The sequence below is a fragment of the Perognathus longimembris genome, chromosome 23, assembly GCF_023159225.1.
Source record: "Perognathus longimembris pacificus isolate PPM17 chromosome 23, ASM2315922v1, whole genome shotgun sequence".
NCBI classification, from domain to species: Eukaryota; Metazoa; Chordata; class Mammalia; order Rodentia; family Heteromyidae; genus Perognathus; species Perognathus longimembris.
In genome coordinates, this window is record NC_063183.1 from 27034267 (window position 1) to 27047431 (window position 13165).

The following is a 13165-nucleotide window of genomic DNA, read 5'->3' on the forward strand; positions in this document are numbered from 1 at the left end:
GTTTCACTAGTTCTACTTCTAAGCAGGAGTAGAAGTGCAGAGACTAGTAACACCCAGCACTGAGCACTCTTCTGTCTTCTAAAAGCAAAGGAAATCTCCAGCCCCATTTTGCCAATTCAAAAAAAGAATATTTGTATTGATGGTGCATAGTTTTTTGGTTTTGTAGTTTTTCTTTTTTTTTTTTTTTTTTTTGGCCAGTCCTGGGCCTTGGACTCAGGGCCTGAGCACTGTCCCTGGCTTCTTCCCGCTCAAGGCTAGCACTCTGCCACTTGAGCCACAGCGTCGCTTCTGGCCGTTTTCTGTATATGTGGTGCTGGGGAATCAAACCTAGGGCCTCGTGTATCCGAGGCAGTCACTCTTGTCCCTAGGCTATATCCCCAGCCCTTGTAGTTTTTCTTGATGAGCACATTAGTTTTCTTTTGGAACGAAACACACTAACAAATTGATTATCCATTCCAAACCTGGACAAGATGATCGATGCATGATTTGCGACAGGATCACAAACAGAAATGCATCTTCTAACAGGCTCTAGTTCCTCTCTTGCTACACTTACGTATTCTGAAATCTCAAGAACATCGGGGGACTGGGAATATGGCCTAGTGGTAGAGTGCTTGCCCCATATACATGAAGCTCTGGGTTCAATTCCTCAGCACCACATATATAGAAAGAGCCGAAAGTGGCGCTATGACTCAAGTGGCAGAGTGCTAGCCTTGGGCAAAAAGCAGCCACGGACAGTGCTCAGGCCCTGAGTTCAAGCCCCAGGATTGGCAAAAATAAAACAAAACAAAAGGTGGTTTTGTCCTTAATTCCCAAGTATAATCTTCTGTAGTCTGTGGCAGTATAAGCTAGAAGTACAGGTTGAGCCACCTCTGGGCCACTTGAAGATTTAAAAGAGGAACCCCAAAGGTATGTAGCAAGAACACCTCTTTACACAAGATTCTAAAAATGAAGTCTCCTTGAAAACTAGGTTTGATGGCCAGATTTAAATACATACCATAGAATTAAAACTATTTTCATTCACCCTCTTCTCAGTTATCTTATTGGTTGCTCTCTACTTGTAAGTAGAGAGCAACCAGCAATCAGTCAGGCTGGCTTCAAATCCCAACTTGATGTCTTGGCCAAGGTATTGACCTTTCAGTGATTCACCTGTCTTATCAACAAAATGGAAATACAATAGTACCAAGGGGGATTTTTATTAGAATTAAATGAGATTAGCAAATTCTAAACACAGTGATTGACCTGTTCCTTTTTAAAAATTTTTTTGTGGGTCATGGGATTGAAATCAGGGCCTGGGTGCTGTTCATGAGGGGGTCCCCGCCTCCCTTCAAGGCTAGCGCTCTACCACTTTGAGCCACAGCACCACTTCCAGTTTTCTGGTGGTTAATTGGAGATAACAGACTTTTCTGTATGGACTGGCTTCCAATTGAGTTCCTTAGATCTCAGCCTCCCCAGTATCCAGGATTACAGGCGTGACCACAAAGCACCCAGCCTATTGCTTTTTTTTTTTTTTGCCAGTCTTGGGCCTTGGACTCAGGGCCTGAGCACTGTCCCTGGCTTCTTTTTGCTCAAGGCTAGCACTCTGCCACTTGAGCCACAATGCCACTTCTGGCCATTTTCTATATATGTGGTGCTGGGGAATTGAACCCAGGACTTCATGTATATGAGGCAAGTACTCTTGCCACTAGGCCATATTCTCAGCCCCCCTGTTGCTTTCTTATTGTTGCACTAAGATTAAATCTGCTGAGCTTGGTGGCATATGCCCGTACTCAGCATTTTGGAGGCTGAGGCAGAAGGAAAGGAAGGAAGGAAGGAAGGAAGGAAGGAAGAAAGGAAGGAAGGAAGGAAGGAAGGAAAGAAGGAAGGAAGGAAAGAAGGAAATTATTGTGTTTAACCATTGCAATTTTGGATTGTTAACTTTATTTAGAGACTTATTTTTAACTCCAGTTCCCTCTACCTATCTAAGGCTACAATAAAGTATGTACGCAGCTACGATTCCCCACTCACACCCTTAGTATCGAGGGCTTGGGAGGAGCCTGTGTGAGTGCTAGTCACTAGGCTTCTGCATTGACCACATCTCTTCCTGACATATGCTTGGGACTTGGTCATTGTCCATGAGAGGACTAAGGAGTTTCCACTTTTTCTGCTCAAGAAGTGGTGTCCTGGTAGCACACACTTCTCCCTAAACCTGAGTTCATTTCCTTTTTTTTTTTTTTTTTTTTTTGGCCATTCCTGGGGCTTGAACTCAGGGCCTGGGCACTATCCCTGAGCCTCTTTGTGTTCAAGGCTAGCACTCTGCCACTTGAGCCACAGTGCCACTTCTGGCTTTTTCTGAGTAGTTTATTAGAGAAAGGAGTCTCAAGGACGTGCCTGCCTGGGTCTGGCTTTGAACTGAGATCCTCATAGCTCAGCCTCCTAAGGTAATAAGCATCAGCACCGTACCAGCTCTGAGTTCCTTTCTACTTTCACAGCATTGTCCTGGGTTTACATTTTTTAGCTTAATTAAACTAGGGGTTCCTGGGAATGAGACCTTCCTTTGTTTTGCTAGGTCCTGTTTTAGATCTAAAACTCCTACAACAGATGTCTAGTCCATGTTAGTTAATTATGATAAGCATCCTAAAGTTTTAATTTTAAAACTGATTTATCCAGCTAGGGCATGGCTCGAAGCCCAGTACTCTTCTCCCCTCAAAAAAATGATTGTGTGATTGTCTTATCATATAGTCATATTATGAGTAAAAAAAAAAAGTTCAATGAAGTTACATAAAACACCTTGAAGTTACAATATCCGGTCCACACGTTGAAGGCTCAGGCCTGCCCTGTCTCTTTGGAGTTCAGAGTTTTTACACACTCATGCATCAGTATAGGAGCAGTTCAAGCTGGCAGGGCAACCATTTGTTTCCATGATGCCTATTTCCCTGGGAGTTCACTGAGGCCCCTTTGCCCTGCTGAACTGACGGAGCCCTTCTTTTCAGTTGGGCCCCTGCCTGCCAGGTGTGGGTGAGTCTGCAAGCAGCTCTCCTCTGCCCTTCCTCTTCAGCCTAGCATTATCATGGTGCCTCTCTCAGAGGAGTTCTGATATGGCCCAGTCAAGAGGTCATCAGGCATTTAGTACCATAATGAATGCTCTCGTTGTAATAAACGTAGTTTAATTGTAGAGTATCACAAAGAAGTTAATAGCGTTAGGGCCTAGTATTTTTTATGAGATATGAATATACAACACTGCATTTAGTGTCTGCACACATTACTTTATTGTGCTAAATCAAGCTTTCTCATCCTTGAGTGTAAAGTTTTCATGACTCAATGTATGGGTTTTCAAAGGCCCCTGGCCACTTGCCCTATGGCCAAGTCACCCTGTAAGCAAGCTTTAAAAGTATCTCCCTGTTTCCCTCTCTCACTTTTGTCCTGCAGTTCTTCCTGACACGCTTTTTTATCTCTACTGTCCAGCAAAGAGACCTGGTAATGTCTCTTCTTAACCTTAAGGTTAGAAACTAAAATTAAACCTGCTGCTTGGAGGTACAATTGTGAATTCTCAGGAAAGCAGCTGCTGTGGATGGTTTGTCTTAGGGTTTTGGCCACAGCAGTGACAATAAAAGCCTCACCTCTCAGAGGTCCTGGAAACACCCAGTTGCCATCTTGAAAGTGAAGAGCATTGTATTTTCACTCAAACCCAGCTAGCTACACAAAGGGTGTCTTTAGGGCCTAGTAAAGATAGCTACAACTGGTGGTTTACCATGCATCAAGCATGGTCTTGGTACATTTTATATGCTTGTTTAATCATTGTTGCAAGGCAAGTAATATTATTACCCCTTATGTGACAGATAAGAAAACTGAGGGTTTCATGCCTTTAGGTAACTTAATCAGTATCAATTAGGTTGGATTCAACAACAAGCAGTTAAAACTGGTAAGAGTGACTTACACCAGAGCTTCTAAAAGTCAGTGAGTATAAAAATCACTTGGAGAATCTTAGAACCATGCATTCTAAGCAACCAAATGATGACGGTACTCGTCTCCAGACCATACTTTGAGTACCAACTGCTTAAGCCACAAGAACACTTACTGCCTACCTAATGAGAGGTTTGGAAGATAAGCAAGCTTACTTTGTGATCTTAGGTGATTTCCTCATGGTCACAAGATGGCCACTCTGCTCCAAGCATCACACATGCATGTGACTATGAACATGCGCATTCTTAGATACTGGGCGCATTGCCAAATGAAGAAAACCGTGGGGGTGGTTATAAATAGTGGTAAGGAAAAGAGTAAAAAAAAAAAAAAAAAAAAGCTGATATGTAGGTATTACATAGTATCTTCCAGAGCTAAGAAATAGGATAGCTAGGATTCAAATCAATCTATATTCAAAGCAATTATGACCTCTCTCATCTGTTGAGATAACCATAGATGAGGGGGCTTGCAATTATTTCAGAAGGCTAGTTTAGAATGTTGGACTATGTATCTATATAGCTATATCATTCTCAAGGAAGCTAGGTATGGTGGTATATTCCTGAAATCCCAGGACTTGAGAGAAAGAGGCTCTGCCTTTGAAGAGTTTGGAGTGTGAAGAGTTTTGACTCAGCCTGGCTATATAATGAGTTCAAGCCCAGCATAGGCTATATAGGGTGGCCTTGTCTAAAAAACAAGCAAAACAAGCAAAACAAAATGGGATTGAGATAAAGCTCCAACTAAGCACTGTCCAGTTAAAAAGATCCTGTTTCAGACAGGCATCGGTGGCTCATGCCTGTAATTTTAGTTAACTCAGGAGGCTGAGCTTTGCTGATCATAGTCTGAAGCCAGCCTAGCCAGGAAAGTCCATGAGACTTATTTCCAATCATCCACTGAAATGCCAGACGTGGAGGTATGGCTCAGGTGATAGAGTAGTAACCTTGAGCAAAAAAAGCTCAGGGACAGGATCTATACCCTGAGTTAAAGTCCCAGGACTGACATCCACAGAAAAAAAAAATAATACATAGCCAGATGTCTATGGCTCACATCTATATTCCTTCTTGGTAGGCTGAGATTTGGAGGCTCAAAGTTCAAGTCCAGCCTAGGTAGAAGAGTCTATGAGACTCCTTATTCAATGGAGAGGTGGACACAGTGGTGCATAATTGTTACACTGAGACAGAAGCCTCACATAGGCAGATTCTGCCTAAGCATGCACCTAAACAGGGTCACAGGGTTGTATCTTGGGCTCAGTTGTGGCTCAGTGGCAAGAATATAAAATAAATATGAAGTGCTGAGTTCAAACAGTAGTACTGGTGCGGCGGGGGGGGTTATATGAAGATTCCTGATGGTTCATTAGTTTTCTTGTGATTTCTTTTAGATGTCCTGACAAAATTGAGTTTTCAGTGTCTGCAAAGCTGAATCAGCTGAATTGAGGCCTGCAGACTCATGAAAGCCTGGTGCCTCAGAATAATCCTGACAAATGATGTCATGTCTCTTTCTAACTGCAATGGTGAGTTTGGAAGGCTTTTGCTATTAAAATTTGGATGTCCTTTTTCTTTCCTTTCCTTTTACACAAGAACTCATACATTGTCATTTTATTACTACTTATTGTTTCTTAATCCATTTAAAATTTTATTTGGGGAAGAGCTAGGCTATTCTTCTTCTTCTTATTATTATTATTTCTACTACTACTTTTTATTATCATTTTTTGTAATGGAGCTTGAACTTACAACCTGGTTTCTATCCTTGGGCTCTTTTGCTCAAGGCTATTGTTCTACCACTTTTAGCCACAGCTCCACTTCTGGTTTTCTGGTGATTACTTGGAGATAGAGTCTCATGGATTCTCCTGCCCTGACTGGCTTCGAACCTCAGATCTTCAGTCCTCAGATCTCAGTCTCCTGAGCAGCTAGGATTACAGGCATGGGATACCAACACCCAATTTTAGGCTGTTCTTATCTGAAGGAACAGTTTTCATATTGTCACCATTGTAGATAATTTTCTTTGTCAATATAGATTTGTTTGTAGTGTAAAAGTACATATCCTTTGTATGTATGCATGTGTGTGTTCAAGTTTTAGAAATAACTCCTGAGGAGGGATAACATTTAAGGTAAAGACACTATAAATAGAAAACTAGCTCACTGAATTATAAACTGGCATTTCAAATGGAAAAAAGAATGTGTCTGTAAATGGAAGAGAATGTGTTCACAGGAGACCAATTGTTGTTTTTAAATTAACCTTGATGCTAGGATTTAACCCTTTGTTTCCAAGGACATTAAATTAGTCCATTTCTAACCATTTGGAATCAAAGGGAAATGTAGGCAATACTTTGAAATTATTAAGTCAGCTTGAATCTGAAAATTTTATAATCTAAAGTGCTAGGCCCTAAAGTCCAGACAAATCCTTTTGGGCCTGTATTGTTTTGCTTATTATAAGAGCAAGTTATAGGATTTATAATCCACATATCAAAGGCAAGCAGCTATAAATAAAGAGAGCTATTAAAACATCTGCCTGATATAAAAATCCAAATGAATACACATATGCTTTTGCAATACCAATAGGGAACTCAGGGCAGCTACAAATGTGTCTAAATTATGTACTTTTTATAGCTCTAAAAGAACATTATGACTTTGTGGCTGTATGCCTTCTTCCTCTTAAAATGCCATTTGTATGCAGCCAGGTGTAGATTACTGTTAGAGACCTGGTTCCAGTTTGCCTCCAGGCTTGACTGGCTAAGACTGCAGATGCCAGATACCCCAAGCCCTTATCTCCCACAAAATATAGGGCCCAAGGCAAGACAAGAACTAATTCTAATTCTGTGCCCATGGGCAAAAAAAATGTAGCAAAGCTACTCTAGCTCTAGAAACCAAAAATGGAATCAACCCAACTAAAATGTTAGGAGGAGGAAATAGTTCCATAAAAGAATTTCTCCAAGCTGGCACAGGTACCGGTGGCTCATTCCTGTAATCCTATCTACTCTGGAGGCTGAGATCTGAGGATTGTGGTTCAAAGCCAGCCTGGGCTGGAAAGTCTGTGAGACTCTTATCTCCAATTAACCACCAGAAAACCGGAAGTGGCGCTGTGGTTCAAGTGGTAGAGCACTAGCCTTGTGCTGAAGAGCTCAGAGACAGCACCCAGACCCAGAGTTATAGCCCCATGACTGAAAAAAAAAAAAGAAGAAGAAGAATTTCTCCAAGGAAGAGTTTTCCTAGACACTCAGAGAATTACTTAATTGATCAGGAGTAGCCTCTGAAAGATGTGCTTCTTTAAAGTTTTATTCGGGGACTAACATTTATTACATTATTTAACTAGTTGCTGGTAAAAACAATATTCCAGGCACTGCCATGTGTATGCTGGTGGTTTCCAATTTGGGAATGAAAGTTTTTAAAAGAAGAGAAAGACATAGAGCCTTCTAGGGAAGCCAACTCCAGAAAATAATTTTGAGAAGATTCTTGTTGTAGGGAGTACAGCTGACTCCATCTTGCCTAGGGAAACATGGTAGGAAATATTAGGGGGAGTAGAGCTGACTCCATCTTGATTATTGGGTCAACCTGACCCCCAAATTCTGCTTCTGTAATGGCTTGCTTAACTTGTTTGTTACTTTCCCTATCTCCTGCGTCAACCCCCTACATCTGTGCTACACTTTTACCCTTATAAGCCCCAGCTCAGGGACTGTTAGTTGTCACAGTGTCAGCACCCCAGTCTGCACTGTGTCCCTGGCGGGTCAGCCTGCTCTTTTCACTATTGCAGTTTCAGCTCCCGAGTCCGTACTGTGACCCTGGCCGGTCAGTTCGCTTTTTGCTTCCGCAATAAATCCATCTTTTTGCTTGAGACTGTCTCTGAGTGGTGGACTCTTGGAGGGACGGGGAATCCCCTCCCTCAAACCCCGTAACCATTCTGTCATGTATCTGTTGTCTAGGCTACAGGCAGAGCAAGGACTATAAAATATGGAGAGGAATTTATCATCCCAATATCTTTACAGTAAAAGGGAAGCTTGTTAATAAACATGAAGGACAAACTGGATGGATGGCTCCCTAACTGTAAACTTGGTGTTAGGTCAGCAACATTAGCAAACTACTTAGCTGACACAATTAGAGCTTTATTCCTTTGACTTTATCCCGTCAAGGAGACTGGCTGGGTTTCCATAAAATTACTCAAGGGAGAAATAAGCACTAAACCTTATCAGTCACTTATATCTTCCCTGGGGTGCAAGTTTGGAGCGATCTGTGGCCAATTTGTAGAACTTTACACTGTTTGTGATTAAGAAAGGAAAAAGGGGCTGGGAATATGGCCTAGTGGCAAAGAGTGCTTGCCTCATATACATGAAGCCCTGGGTTCGATTCCCCAGTACCACATATATACAAAATGGCCAGAAGTGGCACTGTGGCTCAAGTGGCAGAGTGCTAGCCTTGAGCAAAAAGAAGCCAGGGACAGTACTCAGGCCCTGAGTTCAAGCCCCAGGACAGGCAAAAGAAAGAAAGGAAAAAGGAGATGAGGAAGAGGGAAGCTAGGGGGGTCTCAAGGGGTCCTTGGCCACTAAGACCCACCTCAACCCAGAGAAGTGCTTCTATGCCACTACAGGTGGCAGCCAAACCATCTCAGCCCCACTACCTCAGCCCAGGGATAGACACGTTCCCGAGAATGAGCTCCTAGTCACTTGCAAAGCATCCCGCTCCAAATAAGGCAGCTTGAACGCTCATGGGATAATTGCCATTTTAATGAAGATGAGGATCTGCCTTCCCTTTACTTCACAGTACTACCCAGAGAAAGGGCACCAGGCTGACTGACCACTGGGAGATATATATTTGTTGTTGTTGGTTGTGGGGCTTGAACCTCTTTGTGCTCAAGGCTAGTACTCTACCACTTGAGCTACAGCAATACTTCCAGTTTGGGAGTGGTTAAATTAGAGATGAGAGCCTCATGGAGAATTTTTTGCCCAGCTGGGTTTAAGCTGTGATCCACAGATCTCAGCCTCCTAAGTAGATAGGATTACAGACATGAGCCACAGGTCCCCGGCTGTGACCACTGGGCTTTAATGGCTCCATTTCCCACTCATGGTCATGGGTGAAGAGCTTGAGTAAATCCTGCAAAGCATCTGGTCTTACAGGAAAGATGATAGAATTGTTTTGTTAGTTCTCAACTCTGTGCAATGTGTAGCTCAGATTTAATCACTATTTAACAAGAAAATCCATAGTATCGAAAAGAACCACAAAATAAATGAATGAATATATTGATGTTTCCAGTCTGTGATTTGGACCATTTTTGACTAGTAATTCACATCAACCCCATTCTTGCTTTTCATAACAACAGGTTATACAATCAAGGTAACAGCCAGTGACCACTGACTTTTTATGAATATATAAATGAAGTGGAGGATGTCTCCAGAGAAGATTACAGGTTTTATAGAAAGGTGCTTTTTGAAATAAGGTCCTGAAATAGAACCTTACAATCTGAGCAGAAATCAAATGGTTCCAGGATTCTTGTGCCAAGTTGTCCTTGCCCAGAGGTTTGCAAGGGGAAAGGCTAGGAACCAGTACCCAGGGTCTAGTTAACCCCAGCAATGTTTTTTTGTTTTTTTTTTCCCCTCAAAGCATAACGTTTTGTGGTGATGGAGTCTGTTTACTTGTGCTGGCCAAGCACTTGCTATTAGCTTTGGGGATGTGGCCTCTTGTGATATGGACAAATGAAGCAGAAAAACTGAATTCTTAATTTTGTTTTGTTTTAATTCATTTAAACTCAATTAACCCCATGCCACTAATGATTATTGGATCAGACTATGCAAGTCTAACCACTAAAACAACAGAAGAAAAGCAATCTAAAAGACACCTTCAAATGCAGGAAGAAATCTGACACGATAATGGCCAGTAACGATATTTTAATTAGGTCAAAAAGTACGATTACCCTGATAACTTCTCTTAAATGTTACAGAGTATTTAAAGATATTCATGATCTGGCCTTCCACCTCTTCCCATCTTCTCCTTCCAGGACCTCTTCTACTAACTACTCTACTTGTACTTAGCTCCGGGTCTCATGACCCTGGCAATATTCCTGCGTCAAGACCTTTGCATTTGCTGCTCTTTCTTCCTCAACTGCTCTCTTCCTAGCTATATGTATGGCTGGCTCCCTCCTTCACTCCTTCACACTAATGCTCAGACACTGGGCAGAGGTGGTTCACTCCTGTAATCCTAGCTTTTCAGGAGGCTGAGATGTGAGGATCATGATTTTAATTTCTGGAGCACCAAACTTGGGCAAGAAAGCAAAAGGACAGCACTTAGGCCCTGAGTTCAAGCCCCATTACTGGCACAAGCACAGGCACGCTCGCGTGTGTGCAGGCACGTGTGCCTACACACACACACACACACACACACACACACAATGCTCAGATATTATTGCTCTCAATGAAACCTTTCCTGACCAGTGTATTTAAAATAGTAATGTCCACCCATTTCCACTACTTATCTCTTCCCTGCTTCGGTTTTCTTCCTAGTATTTTCTTTCTAGTGCTTTAATGGACTTCTAACATAGCTCGCTTATTTTGTTTATCTAGACGTGACCTCTGAGGAAGGATTTTTGTTTGGCTTACTTCTGTAATTAGTGGTATCATACATGTTTAACAACCTGCTCTTCTAAGCAAGAGCACCCTGACTTATAGTATTGGCTGATTTATGTGGTGTAAATATTCAACTAGAGCCACTTTCAAACTATCAAGAAGAAGTTATTGAACATGAGTCCGAGAAAGCAGGTACATCACCAGCTTGCGGCCCAAACAGGCTCCAGGCTCCAGAACACCACTAGCTGTAACCACAATCCCCAAAGCACTTCTCGTAGGAACAGCATAAATATTTACTAAAAGAATTACTTACTTGGGTTATCTGCTTAAATTTTTGGTATATGTGAGGAAAGTCTTGGAAACTCCACTTGGCATAATGAAAATACACAAGTCAGGTGGCCTTTAGAATGTAGGGGGCCAAAGGGTCTCTGTTTACTTTGTGACTCTTAGAGAATAAAGAGCTCTTTCTTTTCCCCCAAACCCCCAGTCCTGTTTCTAGTGTCTCAATTGGGGGTTTTGTTCAGAAAAAGAGAAAGACAGTTGGGGAAAAGGTGGTAGGAGAATGAACCATCACAGTAAGAATTTAGATATTCTCTGCTATCAGTGCAATGACTTTACAGACTCTAAGTCAATCAGTAACAAAGGAGGAAATGTAGCCAAATAATCCCCATCCTCCAGTTACTACAACTGAGCCCATGTGCTCTGACCTTTGAGTATATTTCTCCACCCATTTTGTTTAAACCACACCACTTTCCAAGAATAAAAAGTATATGTCCCCATCAGTAACAAATGCATGTTGAGACTTTTATCATGAAAGCAAAGGAGAGGTGTTTGAGAAAGTCTTCCATGTGGTTTGGATATGATCCAGGTGGTATTTTCCTTGTTTGTATTGCTGGGGCTGGAACCCAGGGTCTTGAACATTCTATGTAAGCTCTTTACCACTGTAATATACACTCAGTCCCTAAGCTTTACTCATCATAAGAATTACCTAGGGTTCTTGAAATTGTACTAAACTCATAGCTGAGTAACTGCTGCAGGGTTAATGTAAGGAAGGGAAATGGGAAGATATTAATCTAGAAGATCCAGTTTTTCATACCTTGTAAGGTCAAGTTCATCATTATTTAAAATATGCACTTTCCTTTTTTGTATTAGCTAAAATAGGAAAATCTCCAAATGTTCATAATGTAAGCATGTATACATACATGCACATTTTTTCCTTTTTTTTTTTTTTTTGCCAGTCCTCGGGCTTGAATTCATGGTTTGGACTCTGTCCCTGAGCTTCTTTTGCTCAAGGATAACGCTCTACCACTTGAGCCACAGTGCCACTTCCAGCTATTTCTATTTATGTGATATTGAGGAATCGAACCCAGGGCTTCATGCATACTAGGCAAGTACTCTACCACTAAGTCCCAGTGTTCTATATATAATATATATTAATAAGATGAAACACTATAGTAATAAAAATGGGGGGGGGGCTGGGAATATGGCCTAGTGGCAAGCGTGCTTGCCTCGTATACATGAAGCCCTGGGTTCGATTCCCCAACACCACATATATAGAAAACTGCCAGAAGTGGCGCTGTGGCTCAAGTGGCAGAGTGCTAGCCTTGAGCAAAGAGAAGCCAGGGACAATGCTCAGGCCCTGAGTTCAAGGCCCAGGACTGGCCAAAAAAGAAAAACAAAAAAAGGCCAATCTAAAACTATGTACAGCAATATGGATGAATGTTACAAACATCGTGTTGAGATAGAAGCAAAACGCAAAAGAGTATAAACTGTATAATTACATTAACCTGAAGTTTTTTGTTGTTTTTTTTTTTGGCCAGTCCTGGGCCTTGGACTCAGGGCCTGAGCACTGTCCCTGGCTTCTTTTTGCTCAAGGCTAGCACTCTGCCACTTGAGCCACAGCGCCACTTCTGGCCGTTTTCTGTATATGTGGTGCTGGGGAATCGAACCCAGGGCCTCATGTATACAAGGCAAGCTCTCTCACCACTAGGCCATATCCCCAGCCCTAACCTGAAGTTTTTAAGAAGTGACAAAACTAATATGTATCGATAGAACTTATAACAATTATCTTTTAGAGCAAATAAAAGGGGCTTTTAAGAAACTCGTAATGCAATTTTCCCTTTCCTCCCATCTCCCTCCTTCCCTTCCTTGGCTCCCTTCTTCTCTCCTTCCCTCCTCCCTCTCTTTCTTGCTCTTGTGCTAGGGAATGACTCTAGGGCCTCACCATGAGCTCTATCACTGAAGTAACACTCACCCTATAATGCTATTTCCTGAGTGAGTGCTAGTCACGAGGTGTGTTCCGTTTGTAAAAGCTAATCAGAATGTATACTTACTACAGGCATGCTTTCCTGTCTTTAAATATTAAAAGAATATATTCTGCTCTTTTATCCTCATGTGTTATAATATACTTCTCCAAACCCTTTCCTACTTCCTGACCGCCACCCTTTTATTACTGAATTTTAAACTTATGGTCTGAAGTCTGCATCTCGTGACAGTGGGTCACCTCCCTAAATACACTTCCATTTAAACTGGTATTCATTTAAATCGCTGAGCCAACTGGTTGGAAATTACTGGCTACACTTTACTGACCAGGTCACACACAGTGCCGTGGCTAGGCTGGCAAATCACATGGCCTTATCATTGTGATCTCTGGCATGTATAAGTGACAGAGAACGCTGCGTGTAG

General features: G+C 42.0%; 1 protein-coding gene across 2 annotated transcripts in view; it reads left to right on the forward strand.

The window, feature by feature from the left end:
* Sppl2a (signal peptide peptidase like 2A) overlaps nt 1–13165 on the forward strand; it is an 88518-nt gene that overhangs the window by 28557 nt on the left and 46796 nt on the right. For both annotated transcript variants that reach the window (XM_048332433.1, XM_048332432.1), the window contains exon 2: nt 5312–5443. In XM_048332433.1, coding sequence (XP_048188390.1) covers nt 5414–5443 — 30 coding nt within the window. In that variant the 5' untranslated portion in view covers nt 5312–5413. The remainder of the gene's footprint in view (nt 1–5311; nt 5444–13165) is intronic.